This window comes from Aquarana catesbeiana, linkage group LG04, assembly GCF_042186555.1.
Source record: "Aquarana catesbeiana isolate 2022-GZ linkage group LG04, ASM4218655v1, whole genome shotgun sequence".
Classification (NCBI taxonomy): domain Eukaryota; kingdom Metazoa; phylum Chordata; class Amphibia; order Anura; family Ranidae; genus Aquarana; species Aquarana catesbeiana.
The window spans coordinates 240836755-240850776 of record NC_133327.1 but is presented as its reverse complement, the minus strand read 5'-3'; the positions used below and the strand labels follow the sequence as shown (position 1 = coordinate 240850776).

The 14022-nt window shown below is 45.8% G+C and overlaps 1 protein-coding gene across 3 annotated transcripts in view; it reads left to right on the top strand.

Annotated features, from left to right (window-relative positions):
• The window catches only part of MCF2L2 (MCF.2 cell line derived transforming sequence-like 2), a 527578-nt gene that overhangs the window by 347095 nt on the left and 166461 nt on the right, over positions 1-14022 (top strand). For all 3 annotated transcript variants that reach the window (XM_073626295.1, XM_073626294.1, XM_073626296.1), the window contains exon 17: positions 6373-6488. In XM_073626295.1, the coding sequence (XP_073482396.1) occupies positions 6373-6488 (116 nt within the window). The remainder of the gene's footprint in view (positions 1-6372; positions 6489-14022) is intronic.

The window sequence follows — 14022 nt, the reverse complement described above, 5'->3', positions numbered from 1 at the left end:
AATGTATCTTCTAAGTCACTTGTCAGGAAATGTTCCATCCGCTGATAACACCTATTATTTGGCATGCAGTACTGAGGTCCACCAGCAGGTGTCTCCTGGCAGTTTGGAACTGTCAGGAGAGCTTTTCCCTGTTAATATTATATCATCTTTGGGCCGCAGTACTGGCGTCCACCAGCGGATGGATCCTGGCAGTGTGGAGCAGACAGTACCTCCTGCAATCAGGTGTCACTTGAGGCCAATCACAGGCCTATAAATATCCGGCAAGCATTCACATGTTTGCCTTGATTTCTTCATTGTCTCCTGACCTGAGAGCGATCTGATCCTGTGCCCTGAACCTGATCCTGTCTCCCTGTCTCCCTGTCCAGATCCCTATCCTGCCCCACCTGTTACCTTGCATCCCTGCCTGCAGTCTGACCCATCCATCCTCTCCCTGTGTTCAACCCCATCTGCTGACCTCCCTGTGTACGACCTTGGCCTGGCTTACGTTTATGTCTCTGGAACATCCCCTGTCCATCTGCTGATCTGCTGTGTATGACCCTGGCCTGGCTATTGTTTATGATCCTGGTATTTCCCATTTATTGCACTTATCTGTCTGTTGTTATTTGTGGGTCTCTGTCTGTGGTTGCTTTTTGCACTGTGTCATATTAGAGTCGGTTGTACAATATTACTCACTTTCTTTAATAAATTATTATATTTTCACGTATATACGTTTGGGTGTCCTCTGTCGCAGATCACACGGTACTGGTCACACCTGTTCATGACAGTAAATCAAGGCCATCTCTGACCAGAAGTGACTGCGCAGAGGAACCATTGTAGTGCTATTAAAATGCAGTCAGAAACAGTTGTTCTCCTTGCCTCACTGGTGTTGGAGCATAACAATTACTGTCGTCTGGTATTGAAAGAGTGGGCCAGCGATCGGCTCCTGGAGTGTATCCGTCTGGCCCATTCTCTGGTTGATCAGGGTAGATTACTGTTTGAGAACGTTCAGCCCCTGATACAGGTGTGTGCTGAGCTAGCCTTGTCTAGCAGTCTTAAAGGAAGTGATGATTTTTCTCCCCCCTTCAGTAGTGATCAGGTGGAGTCTCTGGTGTGGCTGTTGGAGGATGATGCTGTATACTTTCTGGAGCATTATTCAGCTTGTCCTAAACAGGTGCTAGTGGATTGCATAGATTAGGTGCAGTCCCTGGTTAGACAGGCAGTATGTGAACCCACGTTTGTTCAACCTGTACTACAGGCATGGTCAGACTTGTTATTTCCAGCTTCGGTCAGCTCTTCACAACCCAGACCTGCTATTAGACACCTGCCTGCCCAGGAGTCTTTTTCCCCTTTACCCATGGAAACCTCAGTTTCAGCCCAATATACCCTGCTTCCCACCAAATATCAATACTCTGTCCCTACCCACTGCACCTATCCTGCATTCAACCCACCTGCCTCTTCTCAGCTGTCCACAAACCCACAGGAACTTCCTCCAGCTACTGTTACCTCTTCTCTGCCATATTCCAATCCTCCTTTCCAGTCTGCTGCACCCCTCACCTACAGAGCTTCAGTGGCTAAGCCAAAGAAAAAACGAAAGTTTTTTCCAACCAAGACGATCCTGCCAGTAACCCAACCTGCCTCCGCACCAACTAATCCAACCCAGTCTGACATCCCGGTGCCTGCCTTCCAGCCTGATGTCTCTGTGCCTGCCTTCCAGCCTGACGTGTCTGTGCCTGCCTTCCAGCCTGACGTCTCTGTGGCTGCCTTTCAGCCTGACGTCTCTGTGGCTGCCTTTCAGCCTGACGTCTCTGTGCCTGCCTTCCAGCCTGACGTCTCTGTGCCTGCCTTCCAGCCTGACGTCTCTGTGCCTGCCTTCCAGCCTGACGTCTCTGTGCCTGCCCTCCAGCCTGACGTCTCGGTGCCAGCCCTCCAGCCTGACGTCTCGGTGCCAGCCCTCCAGCCTGAAGTGCCCATGCCTGCTGCCCAGCTTGAGGTGCATATGCCTGCTGCCCAGCTTGAGGTGCCCATGCCTGCTGCCCAGCTTGAGGTGCCCATGCCTGCTGCCCAGCTTGGGGTGCCCATGCCTGCTGCCCAGCTTGAGGTGCCCATGACTGCTGCCCAGCTTGAGGTGCCCATGCCTGCTGCCCAGCTTGGAGTGCCCATGCCTGCTGCCCAGCTTGGAGTGCCCATGCCTGCTGCCCAGCTTGGAGTGCCCATGCCTGCTGCCCAGCTTGGAGTGCCCATGCCTGCTGCCAAGCCTGATGTGCCACCGTCCGCTGCCCAGCCTGATGTGCCACCGTCCGCTGCCCAGCCTGATGTGCCACCGTCCGCTGCCCAGCCTGATGTGCCACCATCCGCTGTTCTGCCTGTTGTGCCACCGCCTGTTGTTCTGCTTGATGCCATAGACTATGGACAATTACAACTAACTGGAGCGTCCGGAGGCCGCTCCTTTGAGGGGGGGTACTGTCAGGAAATGTTCCATCCGCTGGTAATACCTATTATTTGGCATGCAGTACTGAGGTCCATCAGCAGGTGTCTCCTGGCAGTTTGGAACTGTCAGGAGAGCTTTTCCCTGTTAATATTATATCATCTTTGGGCCGCAGTACTGGCGTCCATCAGCGGATGGATCCTGGCAGTGTGGAGCAGACAGTACCTCCTACAATCAGGTGTCACTTGAGGCCAATCACAGGCCTATAAATACCCGGCAAGCATTCACATGTTTGCCTTGATTTCTTCATTGCCTCCTGACCTGCTAGCGATCTGATCCTGTGCCCTGAACCTGATCCTGTCTCCCTGTCCAGATCCCTATCCTGCCCCACCTGTTACCTTGCATCCCTGCCTGCAGTCTGACCCATCCATCCTCTCCCTGTGTTCAACCCCATCTGCTGATCTCCCTGTGTACGACCTTGGCCTGGCTTATGTTTATGTCTCTGGAACATCCCCTGTCCATCTGCTGATCTGCTGTGTATGACCCTGGCCTGGCTATTGTTTATGATCCTGGTATTTCCCATTTATTGCACTTATCTGTCTGTTGTTATTTGTGGGTCTCTGTCTGTGGTTGCTTTTTGCACTGTGTCATATTAGAGTCGGTTGTACAATATTACTCACTTTCTTTAATAAATTATTATATTTTCACGTATATACAGTTGGGTGTCCTCTGTTGCAGAGCACACGGTTCTGGTCACACCTGTTCATGACATCACTATTGCGGCTTTCTGCTGCTGTGGTTCTTTCACGTATTTTCTGAATATCTTGTCTGAGGAGTGCAACCTCTTCTGTCGATCCCCCAGGCGTTCCTTAACTGAATTGACTGATGCTGTGCATTTATGGACTGCATTTAGGATCTGGCTTAGAGTGAGCTGTGTTTCATTATCAGAGAGCTCCTCAGAGCCAAGTGGTGTTTCAGGCTCAGGGGAAGCATGGCCTCTGCAGCAGCCCCATGGTCAGACTCAGTCTCTGGAAGAATCACTGAGGGATCAATGTCTTCCTCCTGTCCCTGTTGCTCAGACAATTTCCAGGATATCTTTAGGATTGTCCTTACCTCCTGCCCGGGTGGACTTACTTTTTGCTCCAGGGTCATTGTCTTTATCAGCTCCTTGCGGAGTCTTAGTGGCTGAGCTGCCGCGGCGCCATTTTGACTTTCAGAGGCCTCCGCATCTTCTTTGTTCTTGCGGGTCATAGCAGCTGTGAATCAGGTCACAGGCGGTACCGCTGCAATCCTGGCAGTTTGAGAAAGCAATGGTGCCGGTATTTTAGTCCCAGATGGCCGGGGAAGGATCACTGGCAGAATAAGCGGAGGGAGATCTGTGAGACACGTCTTCTCACATGGTCGATGCGGCCACGCCCCAAGCAAGAGCTGTTTGATCGTTATAAAAAAAGTATGGAGTCTAGATTTTCCAAAATTTCTCTTCCTGTTCTTTAAATATCATAGTTTAAAAAGTAAAAAAAAAACACAACACGAGTTTTTGTAAATTTCTATATTAAAACATTTTAAAAATTCCCCGATGTAGATCTATTGTCAGTCTCAACATCCGCCACCACCACAACCAAAAAAACCCAAAAAATGACAGGACTGTAATGTCACGGGGTGGCGCCGCCCCTTGGGATGTCATCAACTGAGGGCATGCTGGGTCAGTGATGTCACAAGGGGAGGTGCCACCTGGTCAAATTATCGGGTGGACCCACCCCTTAGTTATTTAAGAACTGTCAGACGGCAGAGCTGGCAGATGGCGAGAGTGTCAGAAACCATGAAATCAGATCGAGACAGAAGTACAGTTAAATCACACTTGTTTAATAATAAAAGTAAAAAGAACAAACGTAGTCAAAACATAGCCAAAGTTCAGTAACCGTAATGGATAGTCATCCAAGCCAGAAGTCAGGGATCAAAGTAGTGGAACAGCAAGCAGGATCTGGAGCCAGAAGAGATGTCAGCAAAGCCAGTCTATAAACAGGAATGCAGGAGATAGTTTCTTGTGATGTGACCAAGACAAAGGCAGAGCTCCTCTGGAATGGACGTCTTAAGTAGGCAGGACTGACGAGCAGGATCATCAACAGCTGAGTGACTGTGGAGAGAGATGGGAGCTGGCAATTAGCCAACAGCTGAGCGGCCAGCTCAGAGAAGGAAGGGCTGAGCCCAGCCCTGACAGAGAGCCTTCGTCAGGGTGAGAGGGTTATTTTTTTCTTTTATCGGGTCAGCAGTGGTGGCAGGTGTCATGATTACGAAGGATCTACACTTTTTTTTTATTTTTTTAAATAAAGGAATTGTCAAAAACTGCCTACTGTTATTTTTACACTACACTTTTTTTGTGAATGAGTAGGGGTACTATGTACCCCTACTCATTCACATGGGGGGCTGGGATCTGGGGGCCCTCTTGTTACAGAGGGCTTCCAGATTCTGGTAAGCATCCCCACCCACAGACCCCCACAACCACTGGTCAGGATTGTGGAAAAGAGCCCCCCTGCTCCAAAGCACCCTCCTTGTTGAGGGAATGTGGCATGGTATGGTTAAGGAGGGGGGATCGCTTACCCCCCCTTTCCTGACCTGCCGAGCTGTATGCTTGGATAAGGGTCTGGTATGTACCTTGGGGGGGGGGGAGCCCACACGTTTTTTCTTTTTTAATACCAGACCCGAAGGGGGGTTAATTTATTTTTTATTGCCGGCATTCTTTTCACAAGTCGCATGTATATCATGCAGGTACGACTTTCATGTGACTTTTAAGGGTTTAGATTGACTCAAGTTGCATGAAAGTTGGACCAAAGTAGTACAGGAACTACTTTAAAGTTGCTGCTACTTTAAGTCATACAGATATGAATGGTATTCATTGGGAAGCATGGGGTGCAACTTGTCATGTGAGTTTGGGGGCCAAAGTTGCATGACAAGTTGCACAAGGGTGAATGGGGCCTAAGTATTACTTGACTGCAGCAAGAAAAATCAGGTCCCCTGCCTTACCAGACGGGACTGAAATTTGTACCAGGGCCTTGTAAATCTCAAAAACTGGATTGCCAGAAATACAGATTCTTTGGCAGTTAAAACCGCTCTTATATATGCGTTTCATCTGTATGTTTAGCTTTTTACCTTGCATTCAGCTTTAACAAAGGGGTCCTGCAAGGCAAGGAAACATTTTTTATTCTGTAGCTATTTGGAGGATTTGAAGTGTGCTGGTCACATGCTTCATGTTTAATGTAATAATGGTGCCACTGACCAGACATTACAGCACCTGCTTTTAACAGCTGTCAAATCTAATGTGTGATTTTGATCTGTGGAGCTCTGTCTATCCATTAAAAATACAAAGGCTTTTGTGATCATTTGCTGTGTAAAAGAAACCATGTTTTTTTTTTCAGGCAATAAAGCTGTGAATGTTCCATAATACCAGTATATGAATATCACCTTCTAGTATACATAAAACGGATAAAACTGGAATATGAGTCTTTTCTTTTTAACTCCATTCAAAGCTTTCTTCAGTTTGGGATGAAGTTTGAAAGAGTTAAAACCTCTACCATTGTGTAACCTCACTGGGGAGATTTACTCTCACTTTATGTCTAGGTGACCACCTACCAAAAAGAGAGATGAGATTTCCCTATGCTTTATAAAACTGATGTTGAGTTCTTACTGGAGAATGTCCCTCCCATCCTGTACTGGGGACCACACCGCAAGAGCGGGAACATCTTTGCAGTGGGGACACAAAGACCGAAGGGTTTTAAACCCTCCACACACTACACTAATCTAAAAAAAAAAAAAAAATGATAGCCTTCAAATTAAATGTTTGGTATCTTAGAGATCAACAAAAAAATAATATCTGTAAACTGTAAATTTATGTATGAGTTACAAAATACATGACGTTACATAAATCAAGGTTTTTAATAGTTGCAAGATAGATAAATACTCATTTATTGCAGGGTTATGCATCATCTTTGGACAATCCCGAAATGAATCCTTTGATTCCTGTGGTTTTACACAATTGCAAAGACGTCCTTTTTGGAAATCTTCAAGAAATCTATGAATTTCACAAAAGGTATTTCAATTACTGTCATGGCATCAGTTGCTTCATTCATACCAGTTTGTTCTGTTCCTTTTTCAATATAACATTTTGTATCATGCTATTCTCAATATTTTAATATTTTATGGTACTGAATAATGGTTTTAAAAATAGTTAAAGCGGTTGTAAATGATAAGTTCACCTTCTTATAAAATAATGCATGCACATCTTTTTTTTGCAGGAAAAAAATGTGCATTTATTTTTTTTTACTTGGAGCTTGGAAAGCATTGCACCAGCGATCAGCAGCATGCAGGTGCCATGCAGGACTCCTGCAGACTTCTCAGTGTACCTGTCTGCTTGTACCTTGTATGGGCAGACAGATACACACTGACAGGAAGAATAAATGAACCACCAGTGCACTCAACAGCGACGTGGTGGTTATTTGAAACTACAAGCAGACAGTCAGAAAGGCTGCTGGGACTCGTAGTTTCCCATTCACTGTGGACTGTAAATGTATGATGTTATTTTCAAATATTGACAGTGGTCGCCTGGAGAAGATGTCCGCCTGCTGTCACTGGAGGGGGGGGGGGGGGGTAGAGGGAGAGGCTGCAGCTGCTGGAACATGTTACATGTTCCGCTCTAAATACGGGTGGGACATGTAAAATGTTCCAAATGGTGAACTTATCCATTAAGGTTTTTTACCTTGATGCATTTTCTGTAAAAAAAAAACTTGTGTGGTCATCTCCCCCCCAGCACCCCCTAAATATTTACCTGAGCCCTCAATTCAGCACAATTCCCAGGAGAAGCAGCTCTGTTTCTCTCTCTCTCTTCTCACAGGGACTGAGGCAGCAGCAGGAGCTATTGGCTCCTGCTGCGTCAATAAAATAAAATCATGTAAAGAGGGAGCGGGGGGGGGCAGGACCGAGCCGCACTGTGTGTGTCAATCGACACACACAGCCTGGCTCGGGATCGAGCCTGCACTTCTACTCCCATAGCAAGCACAATGCTTTGGGGGCAGACGGAGTAGAGAAAGAGCAGACAGCGGCAGCGAGGGGGATCAGGGCTACTGTTTACAAAACCATTGCTCAGAGCAGATAAGTAAGACATGTTTGTCATAAAAAAAAAAAAAAAAATTACTTACAATCACTTTAAATTGGTCTTTCCCATATATTGGTTTTGGGTAAATGTTTTTTTTTTTTTTTTTTTTATAGTTTATAGTTTCGTGTTTTTTATCTTGTAGATGTTATATCTATAAAACGTTTTATCTTACAGATAAATATATTTAATACAGGAAGTACTTATGAAATTGCTTTTACAGAGAATTTTGAGTTTTCTAATGAATGACTACATCAGTTGGTTCCCCCTTTTCTCTATAACGGAAGCTTTATACTGAGCATGGATGAGGAGGAAGGATTCAAGAATAAGAAAAAAAATTCAAACTCACCTCGATGGCTGCAGCATCAGTTCAATGCTGTTGCGGGTCCCCACTGTCTCTACTGCAAGAACTTAGCGATCAAAGACCACTGATCGCTAAGGTGTAACGGAGGCAGAGAACCCCCTTGTTTTTGCATGTTTCCGTGTTTCACATTTAGGGCAGTTCATTGATTTTAATGGGTGCATGACTCTTTTGAAAAATTGTGCCCCCCAAAATACATAGTACAAAAAAGGAAATTTCATAATAACATTCAAGAATTTGGGAATATTTCCATTTCCTAACATATACAAGACAACCACTTAAAGCGGAGTTCCAGCCGTTTCTGTGTTTATTAAAACACACACTCACCTGTCCCACGATCCAGCAATGTGGCCTCCCGAAGCCTCAGTTCTCTCTCCCCCCCCCCCCCTCCGTGGGGCCGGCATCACTAGTGTGGGCACCCGGCTGTGACAGTGTATGGCTTCACAGCCAGGTGCGCACTGCGCATGCCCGAGTTGCGCTGCAAGTTCTAAATGACCTGTGATGTGTCCCAGAAGATTGCAGGGAGGGAGGGGGAGAGGAGAACTTCTGCTCGAGTCGCCTAGGCGGCGAGAGCGGAAGTGGGAGCTGGGTACCTGTCAAAACTAGGTACCCACTCCCCCCTAAAAAAATGACATGCCAAATGTGGCATGTCAGGGGGTCAGGAGTCCTTAAAATGGAAGTTCCACTTTTGGGTGAAGTTCCACTTTAATCTCTAAACGTATACTTATGAAGGAAAGGGTACCTAAGCACTCCACGATAGCCATGCAGATCCCACAATCTCATAATAAGATAAACAACTAACAAACTATGCTTCGTGACAAAAACGAGCCTGGAGCATAACAAAAAAAACCCACAAAAAGTACTCTCCGCCTCGCTCTGGTAATCACCTTAAGGGACAAAGATGGATCCAAACTCCTGCATGTTACGATATGTAGTCCAAGTAGCCCAGGTCGCAACATATTTATCCAAGCTATCATGTTCCAACGCTAGTAAGTATTCTAGATTCATGAGTGAATCCATTTCCAATGCCCATTCAGCCAAAGTAGACACCATTGAAGATTTCCAATGTCTAGGGATTATTACTCTAGCTGCTGTCAGAAAGTGGCGAAGTATATCATGTTTTGCATTACTAACTGAATTTGAAAACATAGGCAATGAAGTAATCTGGGGGGTATTAGGGATAAAGGTCCCTGTCACTTTACAATAGAGTTGTAGTACTGAGGCCCAGAACCTCTTAAATAGGGGGCACTCAGCCCATATATGAAGCATAGTACCCTCTTGACTCCCACACCACCATCACAGACTAGATGTAAAGGGGTATACTGGTGTAAAGTATCTGGGCGCCTGTACCATCGTGACAGAATTTTACATTTTTTCGCTTGTGCTACGATGGCTAAAGAGAGCTTGTGAGACAGTATAAATGCCTTCTCCCAATCTTCCTCTCTGATTTGGATTTTTAATTCCTTCTCCCATTTGACAGTGTAAGCCAAAGGATTTGGATAGGAAAGAAAAGACAAAATAGAATACAATTTATAAATTGCTTACCTTGGAGGTGAATCACTAATGCCCTGTACACACGACCGGTTTTCCTGTCGGAATAAACTTTGAAGATTTTTCCGACGGAGTTCCGACGGAATTCCACTCAAGCTGTTTTGCATACACACGGTCACACCAAATTCTGACTGTCCAGAACGTGGCGACGTACAACACGTACAACGGGACTAGAATACAATTTATAAATTGCTTACCTTGGAGGTGAATCACTAATGCCCTGTACACACGACCGGTTTTTCCGTCGGAATAAACTCTGAAGGTTTTTACGACGGAGTTCCGACGGAATTCCACTCAAGCTGTCTTACACACGGTTACACCAAATTCAGACTGTCCAGAATGCGGTGACGTACAACACGTACAACGGGGCTAGAAAACAGAAGTTCAATAGCCAGTAGCCAATAGCTTCCGTCTCATACTTGCTTCAGAGCATGCATCATTTTTGGTACGTCGGAACAGCATACAGACAGTACACAGTTTTCACGATAGGAATTGGTTCCGTTGGAAAAATTTAGAACATGTTCTCTTTCTAGGTCCGTCAGAATTTTCAACGTAAAAAGTCCGATGGGGCATACACACGATCGAAATATACGATGAAAAGCTCACGTCAGACTTTTTCTGTCGGACATTCTTCTCGTGTGTACACGGCTTAAGTAGTAAATCTTCAAATGAAATAGGAAGGGAAAAAAAAGTTTCTGCTTGTTAGCAACTGAAGCAAGAAGTGAATTCACTTGTTGTTGCAAAAACCAATTTGCCATTCCACATGCATCTGAAATGAAAACTGTAGGATTGGAACTGTTAGCTGAAAGGATTGAAGCCAAATGGCAGTGTATTGATTTAGTCCAAGGACCTAGGGTGTAACAACGTATCCCTATGGGAAAAGATAGCTTGTCAAATAGAGGTGTCATAGGGCCAATATAGGCAGAAATATGGAGACGCTCTATCAAGGTGTCCCATAGACTAAGTGTCTGTTTAGTAGGTATTGAAAGGGCACCAATATCTTTTCTCTTAAGGGGTGGGATCCAGGGGAGAGCTTGTAGATCCCATGAATTGTTCAAACTGAGCCCACAGTTTTCCTTGGTGATAGTGAAACCAATCTAAAATCATTTTTAAGATGGATGCTTGATAATACAAAGCTGTATCCGGAGCATTCACACCTCCTCTAATCTTAGGTAAAGAAAGCACTTTATAATTCAACTGGAACAATTCGATCCCCATATGAAGGCTGTAAAGGCCCTCTGCAGATTACGGAAAAAGGAGGCGTATACTGGAAATGTCTGAAAAAGATATAATCTCAGGATAACATCCATTAATTCTCACGAACCACGAGGTGTTTCCTATCATAGTTTTAAAGATCAAGAATGGTTTTATGTAGAAAAACTTCATTAATGAGAGAGTAAAACTTAGATTAATCCTGTGGGATATATATCCCTAGAAAATTTAAAGACGTTGAACGGATTTGGAAAGGGAAATTCGCCTCAAGTGCCTGAATTGTAGTTACCAGAAGTGAGACATTAGGAATTTCAGATTTAGAAAGGTTGACTTTGAAATAACTCACAAAGCTGAATTTTTTAAAATTCTTGTAGAATAAAAGGCATTGTTATGTGGAGTTGGGTCACATACAACAGGAGATCTCCTGCAAATAAGGGACAATTTAACCTGTAGTGAACCTATGAATATCCCCGAGATTTTGGGATTACGCCTAAGAGCAACAGCCAAATGCTCCATTATCAGTATACATATAAAGCAAGGGAGAAAGAGGGCAGCCCTGGCGCATACCATTGTTAATAGGCAACGGTGGGGTAATAGATCCATTAACTCTCACCCTTGCAGAGGGGCAGAAGTACAAAGCCAAAATACTAGTGATCATCCTAGAGCAGTGATTCTCAAACTGTTTACAGTTGTGCCGTGGGCAGGTGCAAACTGAGTATTAGGGCGCTCGGGCACTTCCAGCAATGAGCTCCGGTAACTGGGGGCAGTGGCAGCTGGTGATAATTTTTTGGGGGCGTGGCAAACAGTGCACCCACCATACCCCCCTTCCCAGGTCAGGTCGGCCGATGCAATTACCTCAACCACGGGCAGTTTCCCCGGCTCTCCTCCGCGTGCATCATGAGCAGGCATCTCCTTCCCCTGCTCAGCGACTTCCACCTTCTCCCTTCTCCTTGGTAGCCAATCAGAACGCTTCTCCTTTCGGATATTCGGGAAACGCGTCTCACACCCGCGCTTCCTGATTGGCATATTCATTCGCTATTCTAACACACCTGGGTGGGCTCCGAGCGCAGTGCACCCTATTTTGAAGCCTATTAGAGCCTCTGGCTCTAATCAGGTGCTTACAAAACCCCGCCACTGTAATTCATGCACCCGTAACTCATGGGCCGGATGCATGAATAGGGGGTTTCGGCGGCGATGGAAAGGGGAGGCGGCGCCCTTAAGGGATGGGCCGCTAATGACTGGGGGGTTTGCTAGTGTCGGGCACTCAAGATACCTTCCCCGCATCTCTTGCCCGGGCTCCCTCATGCAGCGATCGCCCTCTATGGCAGCCGACACCAGCATAGAGTGGGGACGGAAAGTATTCAGACCCCCTTACATTTTTCACCCTTTGTTATATTGCAGCCATTTGCTAAAATCATTTAAGTTCATTTTTTTTCCTCATTAATGTACACACAGCACCCCATATTGACAGAAAAACACAGAATTGTTGACATTTTTGCAGATTTATTAAAAAAGAAAAACTGAAATATCACATGGTCCTAAGTATTCAGACCCATTGCTGTGACCCTCATATATTTAACTCAGGTGCTGTCCATTTCTTCTGATCATCCTTGAGATTGTTCTACACCTTCATTTGAGTCCAGCTGTGTTTGATTATACTGATTGGACTTGATTAGGAAAGCCACACACCTTTCTATATAAGACCTTACAGCTCACAGTGCATGTCAGAGCAAATGAGAATCATGAGGTCAAAGGAACTGCCTGAAGAGCTAAGAGACAGAATTGTGGCAAGGCACAGATCTGGCCAAGGTTACAAAAAAATTTCTGCTGCACTTAAGGTCCTAAGAGCACAGTGGCCTCCATAATCACTAAATGGAAGACGTTTGGGATGTCTTGATAGTTTGCTAAAATGATTTTAGCAAATGGCTGCAATATAACAAAGAGTGAAAAATTTAAGGGGGTCTAAATACTTTCTGTCCCCACTGTATCTCCCCCATGACCCTGCACACCACACAGAGCTCACTGAGGATCCTCCTCCTCAGCTCCTATGTACACAGACTCGGGGAAGATGGACATTAAACTGCAAGCACTGATTATCTGAGGTCTGTGCATAGTTTATGGATAGAGGAGGGGGACACAGTAACCGGGAAAGGGGGGCAAGTAACAAGAGAAGTGATGGGAGAAGGGGGTAAGAGGATATGCACTGCTGGGGGGGGGTGCTTTTAGAGGGGAGATGACTTGTGCTCGTGGGGGGGTGGTGTGTGGGGGGATTTCAAATCCGACACCCCTCCTACTAGCACAAGTCCTCTCCATTCCAAAAGCAACCCCAGCACATATCCTCTTGCCCCCCTCTCCCTCAAATCAAAGAAATGCCACCTGCCACTCTCTGTGCTTATTCCAGGGCCTCCTCTCTGCTCTCATCTCAAGCCCCCCTCTCTGCTCTTATCTCAAACCCCCCTTTATGCTCTCATCGCAAGCCCCCCCCGCTCTCATCCCAAGCCCCCCTCTCTGCTCTCATCTCAAGCCCGCCTCCCAGCTTTCATCCCAAGCCCCCCTCTCTGCTCATATCTCAAGCCCCCCGTTCTGCTCTCATCTCAAGCCCCCCTCCCTGCTCTCATCTGGAGCCCCCCTCTCTGCTCCCATCCCAAGCCCCCCTCCCTGCTCTCATCCCAGGGCCCCTTCCCTGCTCTCATCCCAGGGCCCCCTCTCTGCTCTTATCCCAGGGCCCCCTCCTTGCTCTCATCCCAGGGCCCCATCTCTGCTTTCATCCCAGGGCCCCATCTCTGCTCTCATCCCAGGGCCCCCTCTCTGCTCTCATCTCAGAGAGAGACTTTTTAAAATTGATGATGAAATGCACACTTTTAGGTGTGCCGTGAAAATTTTTTGATCTTTTTGGTGCGCCGCAGGACTAAAAAGTTTGAGAAACACTGTCCTAGGGTCTAGTCTTATCTGGATTAGTGTATGCTGTTAGTTTTGTGCATTGCAGTAAAGCACACAATTTTGCACCTGCAAAGCACAAATGTGAACCTAGCCTGCATATTTCAACCGTACTGAGCATTTTACAGGAATAAAACATAACATTGTAATATTTATTTAAATATGTGATCTAATAAACAATATTTTAGGTGAACCTGTGCTTTGATGCCCTATTTACCCACCAGTTCAAAGTTCAAAAGGTCCTTTTTACGCATCATGTTAGTCTTGGTGCTAACACAGAGCTATAGACTCTTGCAACATGCAGGGACAGGCCTGGCGATTGGCCACTCAGGCACATAGCGGTGCATTAAAGGGGTTGTAAAGGAAATTTTTTTTTTTTTTTTAAATAACAAACATGTTATACTTACCTCTACT